Raw genomic sequence first — 23047 nt, forward strand, 5'->3', positions numbered from 1 at the left:
AATAATAAAAAAGAATGCTGTCAAATTCCACATTATTATTTGAAAAATGATACGACGAGCAAAAACGAAATTTTTTATCCAAAAAACGCCAAACTTGCCATCTATTTTACTTTATCTCCCCACTTTCCCTTTCTCTCTCTATCTCTTTGTTTCTCTTTCTTCTCTCAATTTGGATCATTTGGTTGTTCCTTTGCTTCATCAATTCTTCTCACCTTTCCTCTCTCTCTCAAAATCTGAGTTTCTATTACAAGAGACATATATTCTCTTACAGAATGAAAATATACTTGAAAAATAAACCAATTTTTTATTTGAAAAAAAAAAAAAAAACCTAACCAAGAGAAGAGAAACGGATGAATCTTCTTAAAGTTTTGGGATACAAAATCCAAAGTTTCCATATCTTCCCTTGTGCTGAAAGCATGTCTAACGCTATAAATCCATATTCGTGATGAAAAAGCATTCACCTATACTCTTATGCAACACACTTTCATCCCAGCAGTTCTGAACTGTGTCTGATGCCTTTAGAGCAGTTAGACAACTTCCCTAGCGTAGGGCACCACAAGCCAACTCGTTCCTTTCATGAGAGCTAGCCCCTTACGGAATTAATGTTCCATCTTCAAGTAAAGTTGTAATCATTTGTTTTCTTTGTACGAAAATCCTTCGCTGCTTATGTAAGCCAAAAAAAAAATTCCCTTTTGTTGTTGTTTTTTTTTTTTTTGGTTTTGTACATGTTGTTTTGGAAGAAATTTTAATGGTTTTACGTTTTTAACCTTCAATTTTGAGAAATTAAAACCGTAATAGAACCATAATCTAGAGAGAGAAGAGCCAAGAAGGGAAGTTAGAAAAGAGGAGAGAGAAACAAAGAGTAATAGAGGAGAGAGAATAACTTGACGTGGATAAGCCACGTTAGATTCGACCTATAATTCGGGTGTTTGGTTCAGTTCTCCTATGTATTTTTCTAATAAAATTTGAAAGATATTTTTGAAGGATAGGAAGTGACCTGGATAATTATAAATTTAGAATAGGGAAAATATCAAAGTGAACGAACATTTCTAAAAAACATTTTTTTTTTGTTTTCGGAAAATAACATTTCTAAAAAACTTGTGGACCACTTCCATAGTCTACATTAAACCTTATCCAATCACAAAGATCTCTCGTCACCTTATCCTTCCAAGTCACCAACCTAGCTCATAAATTGGATGCCCATTTCTCTCATATGCTTCAAACACCAACTTCATCAAAATGCAGGCAGTTCTTCACTTTGCACCATCATCCACCCCCTTATTCACACCATTCAAAACCTCAACTCCGTCATGGAAGTTGGCTCATAGGCCACAGATCACTTTCCGATGTCCCCCGGTCAATGTCACCGTCGCGACCTACGACAATCCAGCAGTTGATTATAACTCCAAGAACTCGTAAAAACCAATTTTTGCATTGGTTTCAATTTCATACTCTCTCATCCATTGATCATGGTTCCATCATTAACCAATATGTTCTTTGCTCGTCATGTGTTTTCAGTGTTTTCCCAGCAGAAGCTTGTGAGACAATTGGAGGAGAAGCTTGTGATGCGGAAATGTACCCTGAAGTGAAGCTGAAGCCAGAGACAAAGAACAACAAGACCAAGGCCACCTCGGAGTTGGTTGATAGAGAGTATCTTGAGTACGATGGTCCAAAGACGTAAGATCTCATAATCAAACATGTTTTTTGATGACTCGTGAGTTGAAAACTGTATATATTAATTGTTTTTGTTGATAAAATGTCACAGGGTGTTTCCAGCAGAGGCTTGTGATGATCTGGGAGGAGAATTCTGTGAGCCTGAATATCAAAGTGGAGTATACAAGTAGATAATGATGTACATATAAAATATGCAGTTGTAATCTTAGTGTTTTTTTTTTTTTTTTTAATCCTGTTTTGGTTTTTATGAGAATAATATTCAGCAGTGTAACCGAAACAGAAATCAAGCTGATGTTATCTTACTGTTTGCAAACCCTAGTTCAGAATGTTAATGGTAAAAACCCTAGCAAGGCCCAACTGCTAGAAGTCTAAGAAAAATTTATAATCAGTCTTTCTTTCTGGCTTTGCTGAAATGCCATAGAAATATATCAGATTAATACCCTAAGAGAATTAGAATTCCTACAAAAGAAATGTGACAAGTTAATGCATCGATGACTGGTACAATTTCTGGCAATGGCAAGTGATGCACCTTAAAATTTTCAATTATTGCATATCCAAAAATAGGCATAAAACCTGAAAACCACACGAACCAGTTTATAAATCAAAACATTCAACAGTAACAAGACCTTGAATGGCTGAATGGTGCGAACAACGGGTGTAAAAACATGCTAATATAACAAGCAAGAAGAATGAGGGCAGTTTAGGAGGTTGAAATTAAGAGAAATGATTCCATGAAATAATTTATTCGAGAATATAAGATATACGTTGCAACTGAAAATAAGATATTTAGGGGGAATGAGTGAAGACTAGTAACATAACAATATATAGAAGGATTTATATACCATTCTGAACTTAAAAAGAGAGAAAAGGGCCTTCACTATATATGTAATCCACCAACAATATAACTACTCTGTGTCTTCAGTAATACCTTCCAAAACCAGATACTGAAGCGCTATGGAGTACTTTGCAGTTCTCATCCTCTCCAAGCCGGCATTTCCCAAACGGAAGCTATTTTTCATAAGAAATGATCCAGAACCATCACCTGCAGCAAAAACCCTCAATGTTTTATGTTCAGAAGACCAAAAGAAATTTAAAACTAAAATGCAAGTGATGTCATAATTCTGCATGCACATATGAACACATGATAACAAGCAAAAAATAACAGACATTGATACTGATATATTAATCTTTTGTAATATAACCGACCTTTAATGGTGAAAATGGATGAGATCCATCTCTTATAAATGAAGAGCAACCTTGGGGAGTCTGCGTGGTGTGTATCAGACAGAAGAAGCTTGCATGGTCCCGCGTCGCTATTATAGACAAATAACCAAATTAAAGTAAGAAATATTAGTATTTGTAATTTAATAGCACTTGAGCATTCTTCCAGTAATGGTTGCTTACTTTGCATGAATTATCGCATTGTGACATAGAGCAAGAATTCGGACCATTGCTATGTCCCTCCCGCGTGGACTATTATATTTCTCTTGGCAGTTCCTTCAAGAAATTGAAAAAAAAATTGAGAAGAAAATAGTAGAGGAAAATGCTGTTATGAGGGTGCGAGCTCACTAAGGGCACCTCATCACAACACTGCTCAATATAACAACAACAACAAGCCTTTTCCCAACTACTTGGGGTCAGCTCATGAAACCTATGGTTTCCATTCTGCTTTATTTATTAAGGTCATCATAGCCTCGGTCGAACAACACTGCTCAATATGAAATAGAAATTCCAAATTTGGTGACCATTTTTTGAGGATAATCGATAGATGGTGCTAATTAAATGGTGAGTGAATATGCAAAAAGGGTCAAGTATGGACACATTCATAAACAGGAGTGACCATGGAAGTCTTGAGCAAAAATCGGGTTACCTATCTTCAAAGAAATCTCCAAAATCATCAATAATTACTGTAACAGGAAATTTATCATGCAGGTGGAATGCAGCAAAGTACTTCTTGATCCCTTCATCATCATCCACATATCTTCAAAGATAAATCATTATTTCATCAGCAGCTTAATTATAATAAGAACAGTAGTAAAAATTAAATAACTAATCGGAAAAAAACAACAATTAATGATAATTATGGTAATGACAAAGAGGGTGTTTCTTACTTCATCTGTATACGCTGAAATATGTCAGAAGATGGATCAATACCCTGTAAATCAATACAATACGGTAATGACAAGGGAAACTTGCACTATAGAAGAAAATTTATATACAAGAATATATATATATATATATATATATATATATATAGTGTGTGTGTGTGTGTGTATAAGGAAGGAAAATGTAGAGAGTGGATGATAGGTTACCTGAGAGAGATAAGGGGGATTGCTTTCTAATTTGCGACGGTTGCAGAGGAACAAAACCACACCGTTGCTCTCTAATGCCGCCGAGTTAAATGCGAATTGAAATAGCAGAGAGCTCTTCCCACTGCATATTATTAGAAATTAACACCATTGAATTTGTATGAGTGTGTGTGTGTGTGTGTGTGTGCCTGTGCGTGTATGTATAGAGTGAGAGAGGAGTGTTAATTATTACGAGGAAGGGGGACCAGAGAGAAGCATTATTGGGTGAGATTGGTTCCGGTGAAGATGGGTTTGGCTGACCAAGAAAAATCGTTCGACCATTTGAGCATTAAGCATTGAGCTGTCGCTACTCCTGAATTACAAAGTAGTGCAATGGTAGTGTCCTTGCACCTCATTGTCGCTATATGCGAATTGTGGTGTGGTGTGGTGTGGTGTGGTGTGGATAAACCCTCTCCAAATGGTCATAAATTGAGAAAGGAGGTTGTTGAGTTGAGTTGGGCCTGGTCTAAAAGACCTAGCTCACTACAATACGCTTGGGGAGAGTCAGATGTACACAGTTTTTAGTGTTAATTTTTTCGCTTTTGAATTGTGAGCTTCAGATCACTTTGAAGAGCAACTTACCTCTCCACAGGTAGTGCTAATCTTTTCGATTTCGAACTCATAAACTCCGAGTCACTGTAAAGAGCTAAGCTAGTTTGAAACTATGAATTTATAGTTGCGATTAGTCCGAGCAACAATCGAAATGGATTGCAAAGAAGCTTGTGTTTGTTAGCTTCTTGTTGCGTAAATTTAGAAAACTCACTTGGTGCGACAATTAGGAATGGCAAAATATTTTGCACTGCACGTTTAGAACGATTGTGGCCACTTTGTGAGCGGGTGTGTGTGAGCGTGTGCAATTGGCACCAGTAGGTTATCATATTGGGCTAGCTACAGGTGTATAATCTCACATCGCCTGGGTGTGAAAGAGGCAAGTGTTATATGTAGATTCAATACCCTTCTATGACACAACGCGTTTTAAAGCCGTAATGGTGCTTAACCTGGAGTAGTACCAGGATGGGTGATCCACGGGAAGTCTCTGGTCCGGGTGAGCCAAAAGCGGACTATTGTGTCTGGATAGGGTGAGCATTGTTACAAATGGTATCAGAGTCTAACTCAGCGGGAAGTGTGGCCAACGAGGACGTTGGGCCCCAAAGGGGCGGGTGTGTGTGAGCATGTGCAATTGGCACCAGTAAGCTACTACACTGGGCAAGCTACAAGTGCACAATCCCACATTATCTGAATATGGAAGGGATAAGTACTATATGTAGATTTAACACCCTTTTATGACACAACGCATTTTAAAGTCGTAATGACTGTGAACTCACCATAACTCCAGAGTTAAGCGTGCTTAACCTGGAGTAGTACTAGGATATGTGACCCTTGAGAAGTCTCTGGTCCGGGTGAGCCAAAAGAGGACAATATTGTGTTTGAATAGGGTGAGAGTTAGTATAATGGTTTATGGGGATGATTAAATGGTTTTAGAGCGGGAATGAAAGAAGAATTGAAAACCCGCATGCTTATGGAAACTTTCTTCGGTATATATAAATCTCGTGGATCGGATCAACCCCTGATCTATGGATTCAATAGCACGAATCGGATTTACGAATTATTTGCCCACCCCTAGTTGGAATCTTAGAGGTATGGGGGTATTATAGAATTTTCTGTTAATTCCATCAGAATAAATTTTTGCAATGCCAAAATTACCCTTTAAATGGATGAAATTATATGTTTACCCTTAATTAATGTGGTATGACAAAACTAATCACAATTTTATGACTGAAACTCTCAAACTTATAACATAAAGTTCATTTTCTCTCTTGGGGGTATTTTGGTCATATAATTGGAGACACATATCAATTAATTGTAAAAATGTAACTTCAACCATTTAAAGGGCAATTTTGGCATTGTAAAAAATTATTCTGACGCTATTAACGGTCAACTAATGGACATTAGGGAAATAATGTATGAATCTTTAATAGAATTGTTAAAATAGAAAATTGGTTTTAAAATGGGATTATTTATTTTTGAGATGCCATTTAAAGAACTTGGAGAATTATAGTTAGATGAATAAATGAAAATGAAAAGATCATGACATTACATAATCAACTGTATACTCAGTTCATGTTTAAAATCAGATTTTTTTTTTTTTTAATAACCTTTAATTCGAAAAACAAACTCAAATGCTCAAATTAAAAACCAATTTCTACTTTTACCTTTGTTTGTTCATTTTTAAAATTTTAAAAGTGAAGTAAGATGCATTAATCATGAGTGTATTGCATTATATACCTATATTTATTTTTTGAATCACAAATCACTAGTATAAAACAGTTAAAATCGTCTTTAGTCACATTATTAAAAGAAAAACGAATTATTATACTGCGCAAATCATTTACTATTCTAATTTATAAAAACTAATCCCGTTCATTAAGATACAATGAAACTAATAATCATCTAGTTTATTTCGCTCAAAAGTTTTAAACAACCGAATTAAAACCTTTTCCCAAAGAATAGCATTAATAGCCAAAAACCAAACATCCGTTATCTCCGGCAGATTACGTAAACAAACAAGAAAGGCCTACCATTCGCCTTCCGTATTGAAAGCGACGTATACGTAATGGTCTAAAGTTTCCACTTGTAGAAACGCCTTTTTCAATTCGGCAGAGTTTGTCACCAATTTCACGTCTCCATTTTTTATTTATTTTATTTTCATGTCATTTTACTGAATACTTCTGAACCCGTCTAGTTTGTAACTTGCGAAAATGAACAAATAAAATCCGGTTGAGCAGCAATAAATCATCTTCTCCAAAAATCAATTTTGTATTAAAAATGCGAAAACTTCAACTAATTCATTATTTAATTTTACTTCCCTTTCCATCCAACAATGTTTAGTATATATTTATTTAATCTTCCATTTAATACGATTGAGAATTTTCCCAATGATACATTTTTATGTTTGATCATTGTTAACCCACCCCAACCCAAAACTACGGAAGCTGCTCGATGGATAATTTAGTTCAAGAAATTTCACAAAACTTTGCTGCAAAGGGAAGGCTGGCTTGCACAAAACTGCCCGAGTCCTGCCAGGGCAAGTCACCACCCAAATTTTTTATCCCATAGTAAGCCTTACTAAGGCATGGAGAGATAAATTATTTGGATTTTCAGGGCTCAGATTATCTTATGAGCTGGATAGGAACACGTAATCCGGAATTTATCTTCAACGGCCAACGGGGTTGGGTAATACAGTCGTTCAACCAGCTTTTATGGGTGGCCAATGAGAATCGAATCGAATCAAATCGAATCAGAATTAAGCGACAATCACAGGTCTAGCAAAACATGACCTGATTGTCCCTTCACCAACTTCATTTTGAGACTTGATTCTAGGCTCTTACAGGTGGTGGTCATGAACTCGTAGTTTACCAGGTGGAAAGGAATGGTGATTTGTTTATGGTTTAATAGCAAAATCAAGCTCATTCGCTCTCCTGTAAAGCAAAGCTGACGCTTCCACCCTGTGTATAGGTTTTTTGTGATGAGAAAATAGTAGACACCGTGTCAAATCAAATCGCAAAAACACATTTGAAACAAATGAAATAGAGAGGCACTTCTTACCAGCCAGGATGGACAACAAATCTTCCTGTAGAAAGAGCCCAGTTCACCTGTTTGAAACAACCAATATCAGGCCTCAATATACGAAGATCACAAGGACACATATAGGCATCTACGCTTTGTCACATTATAAACCAGGTGACCTTTTCTATCTACAAGATCACAAGGACACATCTCTCGCGTCACAAACACCACCACTTTGCTACGGACCGGATGCATTGTAACCCGAGTAAAATATGGATCAGATCCTCTACGGTGCACTGGACCATACATTGGGGACACAACACCCATGCAAACACATTTATTTCAATGATGCAACATCCAAATTTAGTTCAATGATGCAACATATTATATCAAGATGCAACACTGCAACACCAGTTATGTTGCATCTTCGATTTAATCCATTTAATTGCACTAGACGATACTAAACCCAAATGTACACCGGAGAAGATCTGGGTCCTACAAAATATATGGCGTCAGTTTCCCCTTCGTGTACCATACCACTGAATGCAGCTTGCATGTCCCCAAAATTTATATTTTAAGAAAATCAAAACAGATCCTTCTTGCCCCAGTCAAAATAAATATGTGTGTGTGTGTACTACTTACAAAGATATATATTCAGAAGGCAAAAGAAGAAATTGGTAACAATACCTTGTCAGTCCCAAGAGAATTGGCAACTACATGGGTGACTTGTTCATCAATCTGGTTGACGCATACAGCACCAAACTGTTCGGCTGTCTGCCACAGTGGATGTAAGTGAGGATTGGCTTCGCCAACCGGAAACACCCTACTGAAGACGATACGACAACCACCTAAAATTTTCCGTTGCTCTGAGGCAAGGATGTTTCTGACATCAGCTTCATCCAAGGACCGATGTGAAAAAAAGTTCTGATGTATTCTTTCAATGACCTATTGGTAAGGCACCATAAAAACATCAGGAAGTGAACAATCAATTATTTGCCAAATCAATGGCAAGCTATATCATAACTCACCGCCAAAGAAGATGCCAAAGTCCCATCTTCTGATCTTTCGTCATGATCAATCTCAAGGAGAGAAGGACCAGGAAGCCCAAATTGGCGTCTACTGCAAGGAAAATAAATATACCTGAAAAACAAGTAGTTGGGGATAAGAAATAATGACTGAATGATGATGATCCAAAACAAACTCTTATAAACAATATGTTAGAAATTTCATACATTTGAGATCAAATGCGTACTTACCTTTCTACAACTATCAAGTTCAGTTTGTTATGTGGCCAGACTTTAATTGAATCATCTATAATGACCACAGAAGATTCCATACCCAAAACCCCTTCCAAATCCTTACTCTTCGGAACCCTCTCGTCACCATCAATCGGATCCCCGTCATCACCCCTGGAGATAACTCGCCCAGCAAACAGAACACCTTTAGGATCAAGCAATTTTGCCATCTCTGTAGCATACAACTTGTTCCCCATTGTGTACAGATGCAGCTCGAATAGCTTGCTAGCCTAAAATGCAAACAGGTGAATGCAGTGCAAGCTTTATAATACACTCTAGTACCAATTACATTTCGCCCAAGAGAACTTCAAGAATTTACAATTACCTTCTCCAAGAAATTCCATATCCCAGGCCTCAATTTGGTCCACATTCCCATATGAAGAAACCGAAAAAGTTGCCTCTGTGGCTTTTCACGATCCTGCTCCTCTTTCTTTCTCAAGATCTCATCATGAACAGAATCTACTTCGACAAACTACAAGCATGCATAGTGTAAACATTATTTTCCAAGGATTAGGAACAAAAATTTACTTTATAGGACAAGAAACTGTTATAATACCTTTGCTGAATTAAGAAGAGTGTGATCTAGGTCCAAGACAAGGCAGAGCTTACGGGCAGCAAACATTTTCTTCTGCTCTGCAATTCTCCTTCCTCTCTCTTTCTGGATAGCAGCTTTTTGCTGGTCATCAAATCCTTCAAATAGGTGCTCAACATCTCCCCAAGTGTTTTTTGGTCCAGAGGGATCTACAGCAACTTCCTCAGTTGAAGAACCAGTCGTCTGCAAGTTACCCGAATCTGAAACTACACCTTTTACATCTACTTTACTCAAAGGAACTTGTGCAGGCTGTGAAGGAAAATTTGGAGAAATTGCTGGACTCATAGGTTCTAAGGATACAGAAATAATATCAGCAATGTTTTTCAGATTCTTAGTGAACTGCTGTGTAATATCCGGTGGAGTGATTGACTGGGAAGGCACGGAGTTTTTGTCTGACTGATCCTCTTGCTTTTGGGGATACAAATTGCCCTTCATTCCCTGAGAACTTGCTATAGGAGCAACATTTGTTTTACACTGATCAGATCCTAAGCTCCCAGGCTTATGAAACGTATTATTATGGAGTACACGGCGAGGGTCACGGGGCTTCATGCGAACTTTTCCCAATTCCTCTTGCATGTTCTGTAATCATTAAACATTCTCAAAGTTCAAATCATACGAAAAGAAAATGAACTGGCAACAGAAAAGGTGCAGACCCTATAGACTAATAAAATTTGAATTTCATTCTGTTATTAACATTACTTATTGCAAGCAAAAAATAACTGTCTCATTCCATTTAATTCTGTTTAAGGTGGATAACTATGCGTTAATTAATCTGAACAATATCAGTAATATTTTAGAAAGTCTTTCTTAGGCACCATATTTAAATATATGTCAAATGACAATGTAAGCTGGTTTCAAAAACAATCAACAAAACAAATTTCAATAAATCCAAGTCAAGATATAAAGGCAAGTTGGCCCTGATAGGATTATTAACTGAAATTCTATATTGTATATCCAGGGCTCAAGACTTGAAAACCTCCACTATAAATTATCAAACACCGCATTTGGAAGGCAACCTATACTCATTGAGAAACCACAAAAAGAAAAGTACTGTCCCGCAAAGTGCCAAAAAAATGCCACTAACAGAAATTTAATTTGAGAAGATCTACTTCCCAAAATAAATTCTGTAGTCCCAGAAAGAACTACGATTAGATACTCACAGTTGAAGCTGTTTGAGGAGTCTGAAGTATTCCTGCAGATCTCTGCCCAAGCTCTGAGGACTTTGGGGGAGCAACATTCATCAATGGAACTGCTCCCAATATTGAGTTCAAGCTTAATGATTGTGTTATACTTTTTGCAGGATCAACAGACTTCTGTTGTTCCATCTTAATTATATTCATCAACATGGCTGGATTCACTGCAATGTCTTTCAATATAGAATGCAAGGAAGCTGTGGTGTTGGTAACTGTTACTGGTAATTGCTCGTTCCCACCAATTGTTATATTGGGTGTACTACTGGTGGCATCAGAGCAAGTTACTTCATTTCCCAAGCTCCTGGTAACACTTCCCATTTTCTCTACTGCCTGGTTTCTGTTTATAAACTGAGGTCGAACCGTGCCTCTATCCTCCAACCAACCACCACTTCCGGATGCTGTAGGCACATCCATAGCCAGCCCAGAATCCGTCAACCCATTCCTTTGCCTCTTCAGTGCAGGACCATCCAAAACAGGCTCCTCAACAATTTTCTGCTTCTTTGAGATTATTATTCCCCCAAGGGGATCCATTTTAGGTTCAGTGTTCATCCCAGGTAAGGGAAATTGGTTGAGATCCAAAGTACCTGCACTAGATTTTGCATACCGGAGCCTGGGATCTCTACTCCTTGCCAGAGCTCTTAATACAGGGTTAGACCCAGAACTTGGAATGCCAGCATTCCCAGCACTACTCAGTCCTTGTACACTGGATATATCCATGTTATGAGTAGAAGAAACACTGGGTCGTGCTAAATTGGGTGCATATACAGAGTTTGCATCACCAACAATGGAAGAGCTTGAAACCTCCCCACTAGAGCCCCCATCTCTATCATCATCACATTCTTCTGAAGGGGTTGGGCTAGGAAGTCTGTCCTTCAAAATAAATGAACTTCGACCAAATTTTTGTTGATAGGTGGAAACAGCTTTAAGGGCATCTGTTTCATAAGGATGCATTACAGTATTTTCCGTATCAAGAGCTGCCCTAGGTTGTAACAAATCTGGTTTAAACACTGTATCTCCAACAGCTGATACTCTGTTTACAAGCAGACGTGGTGGGGTTTCCCGTGTAGGTGACGGAAGACTGTCTGCATCATGATCCTTGTGAAGGTCTAATAGGGGAAGCAATACCCCTCTACCTTTAGAACTACCTGGTCCTAATTTTAAAGGTTCTGGAAATATGCTGGGATCATTTGGATACAAGGATTCAATGGACCTGGAGTCTAACACAAACTTCTTTGAAGAAGTCAAATCATGACCAGCATTTTCACCTGAAGCAACAGAAACATTTTGATTCACTTTCTCAATGACCTGCATCTTTTTCTCCACATCATTGTCTGCAGTACTAGACACAACAGCAGGAGAACCAAGTGCTGGTATCATGACCTCTATCTGTTAGAACAGATAACATGTTAAGTTTCCAGAACTACAACACATTCTCGTTAAACCACTAAGCTGTACAAAAATCATACCTCTTTCAATTGCGCAGGAGAAAAAAAAGGAGTATTTTCACATGTTACTTGTCCAAGCAAACTGTAACAAAATTCAGAAATCAGCGGATGACAAACCTATCCAGGGGATACAGAGATAAGAAAACCATAAATTCAATGAATAACCACAACAAAACCTTGATAAAATTTCCCTATTCTGCTCCTTTTGATTTTGATTCATGGAACGGAAAACCTGCAAGGAATTAAGTTTCAGCCCCTATAATAATTCCATTGCACCAACAATGTGAACTCTCAGCAAAAATCTATAATCTATAAATTGGGAAATGTCATAAACTATAATCTATGAATTGGGAAATTTCATAAGCTGAAAAATTATTTGTGTATCTTACTGAATTAAGAGTCTGAATGGCAGCAAATGACAGCTGAACGATATCATCCTTTGTGGGAACAGAATTTTGCAAAAATACTTCCCTCATGCGGTCCAATGAGTTTTGCAGTTGGGAACAGACTGCATCATATGATCTACAACAAATCGAAATCAACAACTAGTTCATTTTATCAACAATTTAACAAAAGCATTCAAAATTTTCAGTCTTCAGCAATCATATGGCACTTCAAAATTCATCCAAAAACAATTAACTTACTTCTCTGCATCATTCAGAGTCAAGGTCTTGAGTTCTTCACGAATGGAATTAACCTCATTCTCCCATTCGTCTTTCAAATCAGCATCTGCTTTATTAACATTCGGATCTTTGGGAATCAATTTACCTTCTTCAACCCTGTCTTCAATTTCTGAATCCAAATCGATCTCACCCTCCTCCAATTCTCCTTCCTCCTTCTCATCTCCTACATCCTCCATCTTAGCATCATCAGTGTCATCACCACTCACATCAATTATAACCTTATTATCGACTTCCTTCGACGATGAAACTGAACTACTGCTGCTATTATTCTTACTGTCTTCTCTACCGTTCATTGAAGTCGACGACGACGACCGTCTCAAGTTCGAGTTCTCACTGGGTTTGAACTCCATCACTAAAACCTCATTCAGAGGCTTATTCTGCACGGCTTGCGCCCACGCAAGATTGTACAAACCAGACACATAATTGCGCGAATTCGAATACTTATTCGAATACTTATACAGATCCCCCATCGTCCAAACCATAGGCTTCGAGTTCGAGTTCGAGTTCGAGTTCGAATTCGAATTTGTAGTGTTCGTAACCTTAGCCTCCTGCTTAATAAAATCCTCCTCGCTGATCTCTTCAACAGAAGCCGAATCAGATATTTCGCCTTCCTCTACGTCTACCACAGATTTACATTCGTCTTTGCCCATCCAACCTAGGGTTTTTTTTCTCGATTGTTAAATACAAATTTATTCAAATCGGCTACGAACATATGTAAAATACAATCTTGAGAGTGATGTATATATACGAGTAAAGAATATTTATATATGGATCTTGTAAACAAAAGTAAAAATATATCGATATATATATTTGAATTTAGGGTTTCTATGATTTTTTGCCCTAGATCTGAGATTTGAATATTCTGTAGAATCGGATCGTGATCTCTGATCTGACCGATTAGAGTTTCAGATTGTGACCTTTGATGATGTTATCGGAGATAATTGAACGAACGGCTTGAGATTGGAGTTTAACACCAGAAAAAAAATTATGTCAACGGAGGTGGCGGAAAAAAAGGAGAGAGAACGAAACCGAAGCAATGAAAAAAGTTAAAGGCAGGAGAGAGATTATAAACACGGAGACTGAAATCTAGTTTACAAAGGGATTGAATCTGGACCGTACACGTCAGTAATCCGAGTTTGATCTGATTTCGGTGGCGCAGTCAGGGCTCTTTACTCTTCAGTGGTGGTGTCTCAACTCTCAACTCTCAACTCTCACAACTCTGAACTCTCAAGCTGTTAGCCCCTTGACGGTTGTCCAAGGGAAGACATGGGCATTTCAAGGCCATGCCATGTCTTAGGAATACGTTGGCTTTGATTAGACAGCCATGAGGGTGCTCAGTGGGTTGTCAGCGTGCACAAGATGCTCAGCGTGCACACAAGATGCTTAAAAGGATGCTCGGCGTGCACTGGGGGTGCCCAGTGGCACTTTCGTAAATATGGCGAAAAGTGAAACTTGGAGTTTTGACTCGGGATCTTTATGGGAGATACCTTGAGTCCATAGAAGCTGGTTGGCGCAGACGGCACTTAATTTGGATGTCGGGAAAGGTCTGAAAGGCCATTATGACTCCTCAAGCATGGGTGATGTTTACTCCTGTCAGAGTGCTGGATTTCCTTAAGACTATATTAGGGGGGGGTCTGTTGAGCGCATCGGTTGGGCTATGGCATGGCTTGCTTAGAGGGCTTAGCCAACGTGCATGAGCACGTGTTGCACCACTCCAAGATGGTTGCACAAGTGGGGAGCATCCAAGATATTGAAGGGCAAATAAGTGTGCACCGACACGCGCGCTGGAGTGCAGCGGCGTGCGTGCGGGCGTGCAGGTTGGCGCGCGGGTAGGCGTCCAACCTAGTGTGCGCGAGCGTCTAGCTCGGCGTGCACATGGGCGTCCAGGTGGGTGTGCAGCCACGGGCGCATGAGGGTACAAACATGGCGCGCAAAGAAGGGCACTAGTGTGTGCGCCGGCGTGCACTTTGGTGTGCACCCGAGCGTGCGCACGGGCGTGCATGGCTTGGCACGCCGTGCACTCAGAGACATATATATGTGGGTGCAGATTGGTGGACTTGGGCTAGGTTCACAAGGTTGACTCAGATGTGGCTAGAGCATGGATAACACAAAGTCATGGCTTGCGGTTACAAGAGGTGGTGGCTTAGTGGGCTCGGTTGGTTGGGGGAAGTTACTAGCACTTCCCACTCATCATGGGAAGTGGGGGAGTGCTGAGTAACCTCCCAAACATGTGGCACAATTCTGAGAGGACCAACACACAGGCGGTTAAGGGTGGTTTCCTCCACCATGCAGAATCTAACTTCTTGTGGTTATGTGGCATGAGCAGAACATGCCAACAAGTCTAGCAGTTGGGCTTGTCAACTGCATTATAGTGCTGGCTCATTTAGAGGGTGCCAGCACGACCCTAGGTGGATGGGGGTGTCATCCATCATCTTAGTGGGCAGTTATGGGCGGTTTTGAGAGTGGCCTATATAATGCTAAGGTGGGCTTTGTAGAGGGGACAGAGAAGAGGGTGTGAGCCTTGGTTGTTCCTTGTACGAACTCATGTTCCTTTGTAATATGTTTAATATGAGCAAAGGTTGGGGCTTGTCCCTGTAAACTGTGTGTGCCTCCTTTATATTTCTATATTGTGTGTATTGTGTTGTTGTGTTGGCTGAGACTTGGTGGCCCCAAGTGCCATTGCAGAGGCAAAAATTCGTGGTGTAATTTAGCCCTGTGACAATTGGTATCAGAGCCCCGTTCTACGATGGCTGGAGGTAATACTCGTGAAAGAGTTTCCCATTTGGAAGAGTTCGTGGGTTTTCCTACAGAAACAGAGGTACAAGATGGTGCAGAGAGCCTTGTTGTTCGAATTGAAAACTTGGCTTCTGAATTGGAGATCTTGAAGACTAATCCTGATGGGTTTGGTGACTTCATGCAGGCCACCAAAGAGCAATTGTCCCGTATCTCTGAAGATGTTGAGTCACTGACTGACGTCTTCAAGAAGAACCTGAAAGACCTTGAAGATGAAGTGTCCTTGGTGAAGAGGGCCATTCATGGGAGTTCCAGAGGCGGTGGTGATCCTCTTTCGCAGAAGATCAAGGTGCCGGATCCCAAGTCTTTCAGTGGTACCCGAAATGCCAAAGAGTTGGAGAATTTCCTATGGGACATGGAGCAGTACTTTAAGGCTGCTCGGATCCCTGATGGCGAGAAGGTGACCATTACAAGCATGTATCTGTCTGGTGATGCAAAGCTATGGTGGCGCACACGGACAGAGGACGATGCTTCTGCGGGTAGGCCTCGGATTGAAGTTTGGGAGACCCTCAAGAAGGAATTGAAGGACCAGTTCTTGCCTCAGAACACTGCATGGATTGCAAGGGAATCTTTGAAGAAATTGAAGCACACAGGTACCGTTCGTGACTATGTGAAGGACTTTAGTTCCTTGATGCTGGACATTCGAAATATGTCAGAGGAGGACAAGCTGTTCAATTTCATGTCCGGATTGCAACCATGGGCTCAGGCAGAACTCCGTAGGCAAGGTGTGAGGGACCTTCCTACTGCCATGACAGCGGCAGATTGTCTTGTAGATTTCAAAATGACTGGGTCTACTACACAAGACAAGAAGAAGTCCAAGGAGGGGAAGAAAGACAAAGGCCAGTCCTTCAGGTTCAAGGACAAAAAGAAGGACAAGAATCAAAAGAAGGATAAAGGGGGTGGCTTTGTCAAGGCCAAGGCAGATTACAACAACAAAGGGAGTAGTAGTGGGACTAAGCCCAACTACGGTTGTTTCATCTGCAATGGTCCCCATCGTGTTAGGGACTGTCCCAAGAGGGAGAAGCTGAGTGCTATTGTCGCTGAAGCAAAAGGAGACTCAGACTCGGAATCTGGTCCAACCCGAGTTAATCCTCTGCAAATGCTGAATGCTCTTACCGAAGAACAGTCCATGGAGTTGAAAGGGCTCATGTTCATTCAGGTGACACTGAACGGCAAGGAAGTTTTGGCAATGGTGGACACGGGGGCCACTCATAACTTCATTGCGCAGAGGGAAGTAAGTAACTTTAATTTAAAGTTAATTCCACATGCTAATAAGATGAAAGCTGTGAATTCTGAAGCCAAGCCTGTTTTAGGCATGGCCACCACTTCTATGAAAGTTGGTTGTTGGGAGGGCGTAGTTAGTCTTATGGCTGTTCCCTTAGATGATTTTGATCTAATTCTTGGAATTGAGTTCCTTACGAAAGCCAGAGTGGTAGTTGTACCATATTTGGGAGGAGTTTTTATTTGGGACAGGAGTTGTCCATGTTTTATTCCATCAGTGGCTCTTTATGGGCACCAAAAGAAGGAAGATCGTAAATATGGTTGCATCGAAATAATCTCTGCATTGCAAGTGAAAACAGGTTTGAAGAAAGGAGACTCTACCTTTCTTGCAGCTATGATAGAGATCAAACCGGACCAGCTTGTTGAAGTTCCGGATTCTGTTGCTGAAATTCTAGAGGAATTTGCAGAAGTGATGCCACCAGAACTACCCAAGCAATTGCCCCCTCGACGTGCTGTTGATCATAAGATAGAGTTGGAGCCGGGTGCAAGGGCTCCTGCTCAGGCCCCATATCGGATGGCGCCTTCAGAACTGGCTGAACTGCGTAGACAGTTGGATGAGTTGCTGGAGTCTGGCTATATTCAACCATCCAAGGCACCGTATGGCGCGCCAGTGTTGTTCCAGAAGAAGCAGGATGGCTCAATGCGGATGTGTGTGGATTATAGGGCTCTGAATAAGGTGACTGTGAAGAACAAGTACCCAGTGCCCAATGCCGCAGACTTATTTGACAGGTTGTCAAGGGCATCCTATTTTACTAAGCTGGATTTACGTGCAGGCTACTGGCAGGTGCGTATAGCAGAAGGAGATGAACCCAAAACTGCATGTGTAACTCGTTATGGGTCTTATGAATTTCTTGTAATGCCGTTTGGGCTAACTAATGCCCCGGCAACCTTCTGCAACTTAATGAATAATGTGTTTTATGACTACATCGATCGCTTTGTTGTTGTTTATTTGGATGACATTGTAGTCTATAGTGAGTCATTGAAAGATCACTTAAAACACTTGAGATTGGTTTTCTCAAAACTGAAGGAGTTTCAGTTATTTGTCAAAAAGGAGAAGTGTGAGTTTTGTCGCCAAGAAGTGATGTTTTTGGGGCATTGGATCAGTAAGGGCCATGTCAGAATGGATGAGAGAAAGGTGAAAGCCATCCTTGATTGGTCTGCACCTACCAAAGTGACAGAGTTGAGATCTTTTCTAGGGTTGGCAAATTACTACAGAAAGTTTATAAAGGGGTATTCCAAGAAGGTTAGTCCTTTAACGGACTTACTGAAGAAAGACAAACAGTGGGTTTGGTCTGAGGAGTGCCAGAATGCTTTTGAGATGCTTAAGCAGGCAGTGTCTACAGAACCGGTCTTGAGACTGCCTGACTTTGGTTTGCCATTTGAAGTGCATACTGATGCCTCTGATAGAGCAATTGGTGGGGTTCTAGTCCAAGAAGGACACCCATGTGCCTTTGAAAGCAGGAAGCTTAAGGATGCTGAACAGAGGTATACAACTCACGAGAAGGAGATGACTGCAGTGATACATTGTCTTGACGCATGGAAGCACTATCTGTTGGGTACTAAGTTTACAGTGGTGACTGATAATGTGGCCAATACCTACTTCAAGACACAGAAAAAGCTTACTCCAAAGCAAGCTCGTTGGCAAGAGTTTCTTGGGGAGTTCAATTTTGTGTGGGTTCACAGACCTGGAAAGCAGAATCAGGTTGCTGATGCCTTGAGTAGGAAAGAAGTGCAGGAGTATGTGGCGTCGTTGACAACGGTGTATACTGATTTCCTTGACAGAATCAAAGAGCAATCTCAGTCCGACAATGCCTATCAGAAACTAAAGCAACAGGTTACTGATGGTGAAGTCAGAAAGTACTGGATTGAAGATAATCTACTCTATGCCAGAGGAGGTAGATTATATGTTCCTGTTGGAGGTTTGAGACGGGAACTAATGCGGGAAATGCATGATCCTCAGTGGGCTGGACATCCAGGGGTGGATAGAATGCTGGCGTTAATATCCAGATCATATTACTGGCCCAAGATGGAGGATGACATAGAGTTATATGTCAAGACTTGCTTGGTCTGTCAGAAAGACAAGCATGAAAGGAAAAAGGAGGCAGGGCTACTGCAACCTTTGCCTATACCAGAGCGTCCATGGCAGTCAGTTTCAATGGACTTCATTTCTGGTTTTCCCAAGGTGGAAGGTATGAGATCTATTTTTGTGGTTGTAGATAGATTCTCTAAGTATGCAATTTTTATTGCTGCACCACATGCATGCCCAGCGGAAGTTGCTGCTGGTTTATTTCATAAGTTTGTGGTGAAATATTTTGGCTTGCCCGAAGATATTGTTAGTGATCGCGACACCAGATTTACGGGAAGGTTCTGGACAGTGCTATTTGGCTTGATGGGTTCTGAACTAAAGTTCTCCACAGCAAACCATCCTCAGACTGACGGACAGACTGAGAGGATGAACCAGTTATTGGAAGAATATCTGAGGCACTATGTCACTGCAAGTCAGAAAAATTGGCTGGAGTTGCTAGACACTGCACAATTCTCTTATAATTTGCACAGGTCTTCAGCAACTGGAATGAGTCCCTTTGAGTTGGCAACAGGGCAACAACCTCGCACACCACAGGAGGTGGCAGTACAGAGGACAGGTGGAAGATGCCCTGCAGCATACCGATATGCCCGTTCCATGCAAGAGATGGTGGAGGAGGCACAGGACAGCCTTGCCAAGGCTGCAAGAAGGATGAAAAAGTATGCAGATAAAGGGAGAAGGCCATTAGACTTCTAAGTGGGAGACAAGGTTCTGTTGAAGTTGACTCCACAGATTTGGAAGAAGATAAGCAGCAAGACTGTTCACAGAGGGCTGATTCAGAAGTATGATGGTCCATTTGAAGTTGTGAAGAAAGTTGGGAATGTTGCTTACAGATTACAGTTACCTGAGAGACTGAAGGTCCATCCTACTTTTCATGTGAGTTTCCTCAAGCCTTTTCATGAGGACACTGCAGATACATCAAGACAGCAGGCTAAGAGAGCCCCACCTGTTATTCGGTTGCAGTTTAACAAGGAGGTGGAGAAGATTTTGTCTCACCGGACCCAGGGTCAGAGTAAGAAAAATCGCAGAACTGATTACTTGGTGCAATGGAAAGGATGCAGCGAAGCAGAGGCTAGTTGGGAAAGAGATGTGACATTATGGCAGTTTGAGAAACAGGTAAAGGAGTACTTGGACAAGTCGACGAGGGCGTCGACTTCTTCTGGTGGGGGTGGTTTGTTAGCCCCTTGACGGTTGTCCAAGGGAAGACATGGGCATTTCAAGGCCATGCCATGTCTTAGGAATACGTTGGCTTTGATTAGACAGCCATGAGGGTGCTCAGTGGGTTGTCAGCGTGCACAAGATGCTCAGCGTGCACACAAGATGCTTAAAAGGATGCTCGGCGTGCACTGGGGGTGCCCAGTGGCACTTTCGTAAATATGGCGAAAAGTGAAACTTGGAGTTTTGACTCGGGATCTTTATGGGAGATACCTTGAGTCCATAGAAGCTGGTTGGCGCAGACGGCACTTAATTTGGATGTCGGGAAAGGTCTGAAAGGCCATTATGACTCCTCAAGCATGGGTGATGTTTACTCCTGTCAGAGTGCTGGATTTCCTTAAGACTATATTAGGGGGGGGTCTGTTGAGCGCATCGGTTGGGCTATGGCATGGCTTGCTTAGAGGGCTTAGCCAACGTGCATGAGCACGTGTTGCACCACTCCAAGATGGTTGCACAAGTGGGGAGCATCCAAGATATTGAAGGGCAAATAAGTGTGCACCGACACGCGCGCTGGAGTGCAGCGGCGTGCGTGCGGGCGTGCAGGTTGGCGCGCGGGTAGGCGTCCAACCTAGTGTGCGCGAGCGTCTAGCTCGGCGTGCACATGGGCGTCCAGGTGGGTGTGCAGCCACGGGCGCATGAGGGTACAAACATGGCGCGCAAAGAAGGGCACTAGTGTGTGCGCCGGCGTGCACTTTGGTGTGCACCCGAGCGTGCGCACGGGCGTGCATGGCTTGGCACGCCGTGCACTCAGAGACATATATATGTGGGTGCAGATTGGTGGACTTGGGCTAGGTTCACAAGGTTGACTCAGATGTGGCTAGAGCATGGATAACACAAAGTCATGGCTTGCGGTTACAAGAGGTGGTGGCTTAGTGGGCTCGGTTGGTTGGGGGAAGTTACTAGCACTTCCCACTCATCATGGGAAGTGGGGGAGTGCTGAGTAACCTCCCAAACATGTGGCACAATTCTGAGAGGACCAACACACAGGCGGTTAAGGGTGGTTTCCTCCACCATGCAGAATCTAACTTCTTGTGGTTATGTGGCATGAGCAGAACATGCCAACAAGTCTAGCAGTTGGGCTTGTCAACTGCATTATAGTGCTGGCTCATTTAGAGGGTGCCAGCACGACCCTAGGTGGATGGGGGTGTCATCCATCATCTTAGTGGGCAGTTATGGGCGGTTTTGAGAGTGGCCTATATAATGCTAAGGTGGGCTTTGTAGAGGGGACAGAGAAGAGGGTGTGAGCCTTGGTTGTTCCTTGTACGAACTCATGTTCCTTTGTAATATGTTTAATATGAGCAAAGGTTGGGGCTTGTCCCTGTAAACTGTGTGTGCCTCCTTTATATTTCTATATTGTGTGTATTGTGTTGTTGTGTTGGCTGAGACTTGGTGGCCCCAAGTGCCATTGCAGAGGCAAAAATTCGTGGTGTAATTTAGCCCTGTGACACAAGCCATCGTGAGTCAGGGCTCTTTACTTTTTGGTAATTGGATTTTTTTTTTTTTTTTTTCTTTTCACAATTACAAAATAATAATAATAATAATATCAATACTTAGGTTCTCAGATGATAATTTACTAATTATTGATGTGAAATAATAATAAATGAAAAAGTTATCCTCTCTAATTTGGAAAGTTTTAGTAATTAAAGAGAACATGTTCAATTGTTATTGGTGCACATTCACTAGCGAGGACCTAAAGTATTATTAACAGTGAGAATGGTACAATGAAAATGATGTAAATTTCACTAGTAAGGACCTAAGTATTATTAATAGTGAGAATGGTGTATATCTCACTAATGAAAATCTAAGTATTGTTCAATAAATAAATAAATAACAATACTTAGGTCTACACTATCTTGCTGTTGATGTCAAATAATAATAAATAAACGTGTCATTTTTAATTACCAAATTCAATATGGTGGGTAAATAGTCACTTACCAAAACAGAGATTTTGATTTGATTACTATTTATGATTTGGTAATTAAAATAACGGTCGGTAGATTCAGTCATTAGAGATAGTAAACAATCAAAATACTTTTAATTACCAGCTAACGCTAATAGCCTAACTCTTTTGTAGATGTGTATTTTTTTTTCAATGTGTAAAATTATTGTGTATTTTACATAACTTTTTTATACAGTTACATCAACATATTTTATTTCTCTTCCCTATTTCTCATTTCATATTTCTTATTTCATTAATGAATGAACCCTATATTAAGTAGTTTGTAAAGATTATGTAGAATCCAGACATGATACTGGTTAACTGTTGTTGGAGTATATATCTTTACACAAAAGGTATAAAAATAAATAAATAAAATTATTGGAGTTAAAAATAAATAATTTAATTTAATTTTTTTTTTTGTAAATCTTTTATGACACATTAGATTTACATAAAATATATATATATATATATATATATATATATATATATTACACACACAGGTTGGAGATGCTCTATGAGTAACAATAGGAAAAGCTCACTTCCATTAACACATTTTAAATATAAAAAAGTTATTTAAAAATTATAACATTGCATTAAAATATTCTATTAACAAAAATCACATAAATTTTTTTTTTATAAGAAATTCATATAATCCAATGAATGATAATATTCAATTATATCAATTTTGGTCCAACCAAATAAAGTAAAAGTTTGACGAGCATGTACTCATTTTTGAGATGAAATTTTAACTATATAAGTTTTATATTGTTATTGTTTAAACATTTAGCTTGGAAATTTGGCATGTTATCAAGTGTAAAACAAATATTTTATCAATGTTTGTAATGAGTTGGGTGGGATAATTGTACCCCAAATCTAACCCATCATGAAAATTGGTTCTCTAGTACGTGACTTAATTAGTAGACCATATAAGTACCTAAC

The 23047-nt window shown here is 40.3% G+C and overlaps 3 protein-coding genes across 3 annotated transcripts; 1 reads left to right on the forward strand and 2 right to left on the reverse strand.

Moving 5' to 3' along the window:
• Positions 1–1200: 1200 nt before the first annotated feature.
• On the forward strand, positions 1201–1904 carry LOC132276167 (light-regulated protein, chloroplastic). Its single transcript, XM_059777480.1, has 3 exons — positions 1201–1415; positions 1519–1677; positions 1766–1904. The coding sequence occupies exons 1-3, from the start codon at positions 1240–1242 to the stop codon at positions 1842–1844; spliced, it is 414 nt and encodes a 137-aa protein (XP_059633463.1). The 5' UTR covers positions 1201–1239; the 3' UTR covers positions 1845–1904.
• Positions 1799–4409, reverse strand: LOC132276166 (uncharacterized). Its single transcript, XM_059777479.1, has 7 exons — positions 4216–4409; positions 3987–4107; positions 3786–3829; positions 3545–3655; positions 3079–3171; positions 2881–2987; positions 1799–2716 (listed from the first exon to the last, which is right to left on the reverse strand). The coding sequence occupies exons 1-7, from the start codon at positions 4317–4319 to the stop codon at positions 2580–2582; spliced, it is 717 nt and encodes a 238-aa protein (XP_059633462.1). The 5' UTR covers positions 4320–4409; the 3' UTR covers positions 1799–2579.
• Positions 4410–6820: 2411 nt separating this feature from the next.
• On the reverse strand, positions 6821–13984 carry LOC132276168 (RNA polymerase II C-terminal domain phosphatase-like 3). The gene is made up of 12 exons (XM_059777481.1): positions 12759–13984; positions 12504–12636; positions 12291–12346; positions 12136–12196; positions 10637–12055; positions 9441–10055; positions 9210–9356; positions 8846–9114; positions 8618–8729; positions 8277–8534; positions 7629–7675; positions 6821–7528 (listed from the first exon to the last, which is right to left on the reverse strand). The coding sequence occupies exons 1-12, from the start codon at positions 13445–13447 to the stop codon at positions 7465–7467; spliced, it is 3870 nt and encodes a 1289-aa protein (XP_059633464.1). The 5' UTR covers positions 13448–13984; the 3' UTR covers positions 6821–7464.
• Positions 13985–23047: the final 9063 nt, after the last annotated feature.

This window comes from Cornus florida, unplaced genomic scaffold (genome assembly GCF_030987335.1).
Source record: "Cornus florida cultivar Cherokee Brave unplaced genomic scaffold, ASM3098733v1 CherokeeBrave_3.0.0_Hap2_Chr10, whole genome shotgun sequence".
NCBI classification, from domain to species: domain Eukaryota; kingdom Viridiplantae; phylum Streptophyta; class Magnoliopsida; order Cornales; family Cornaceae; genus Cornus; species Cornus florida.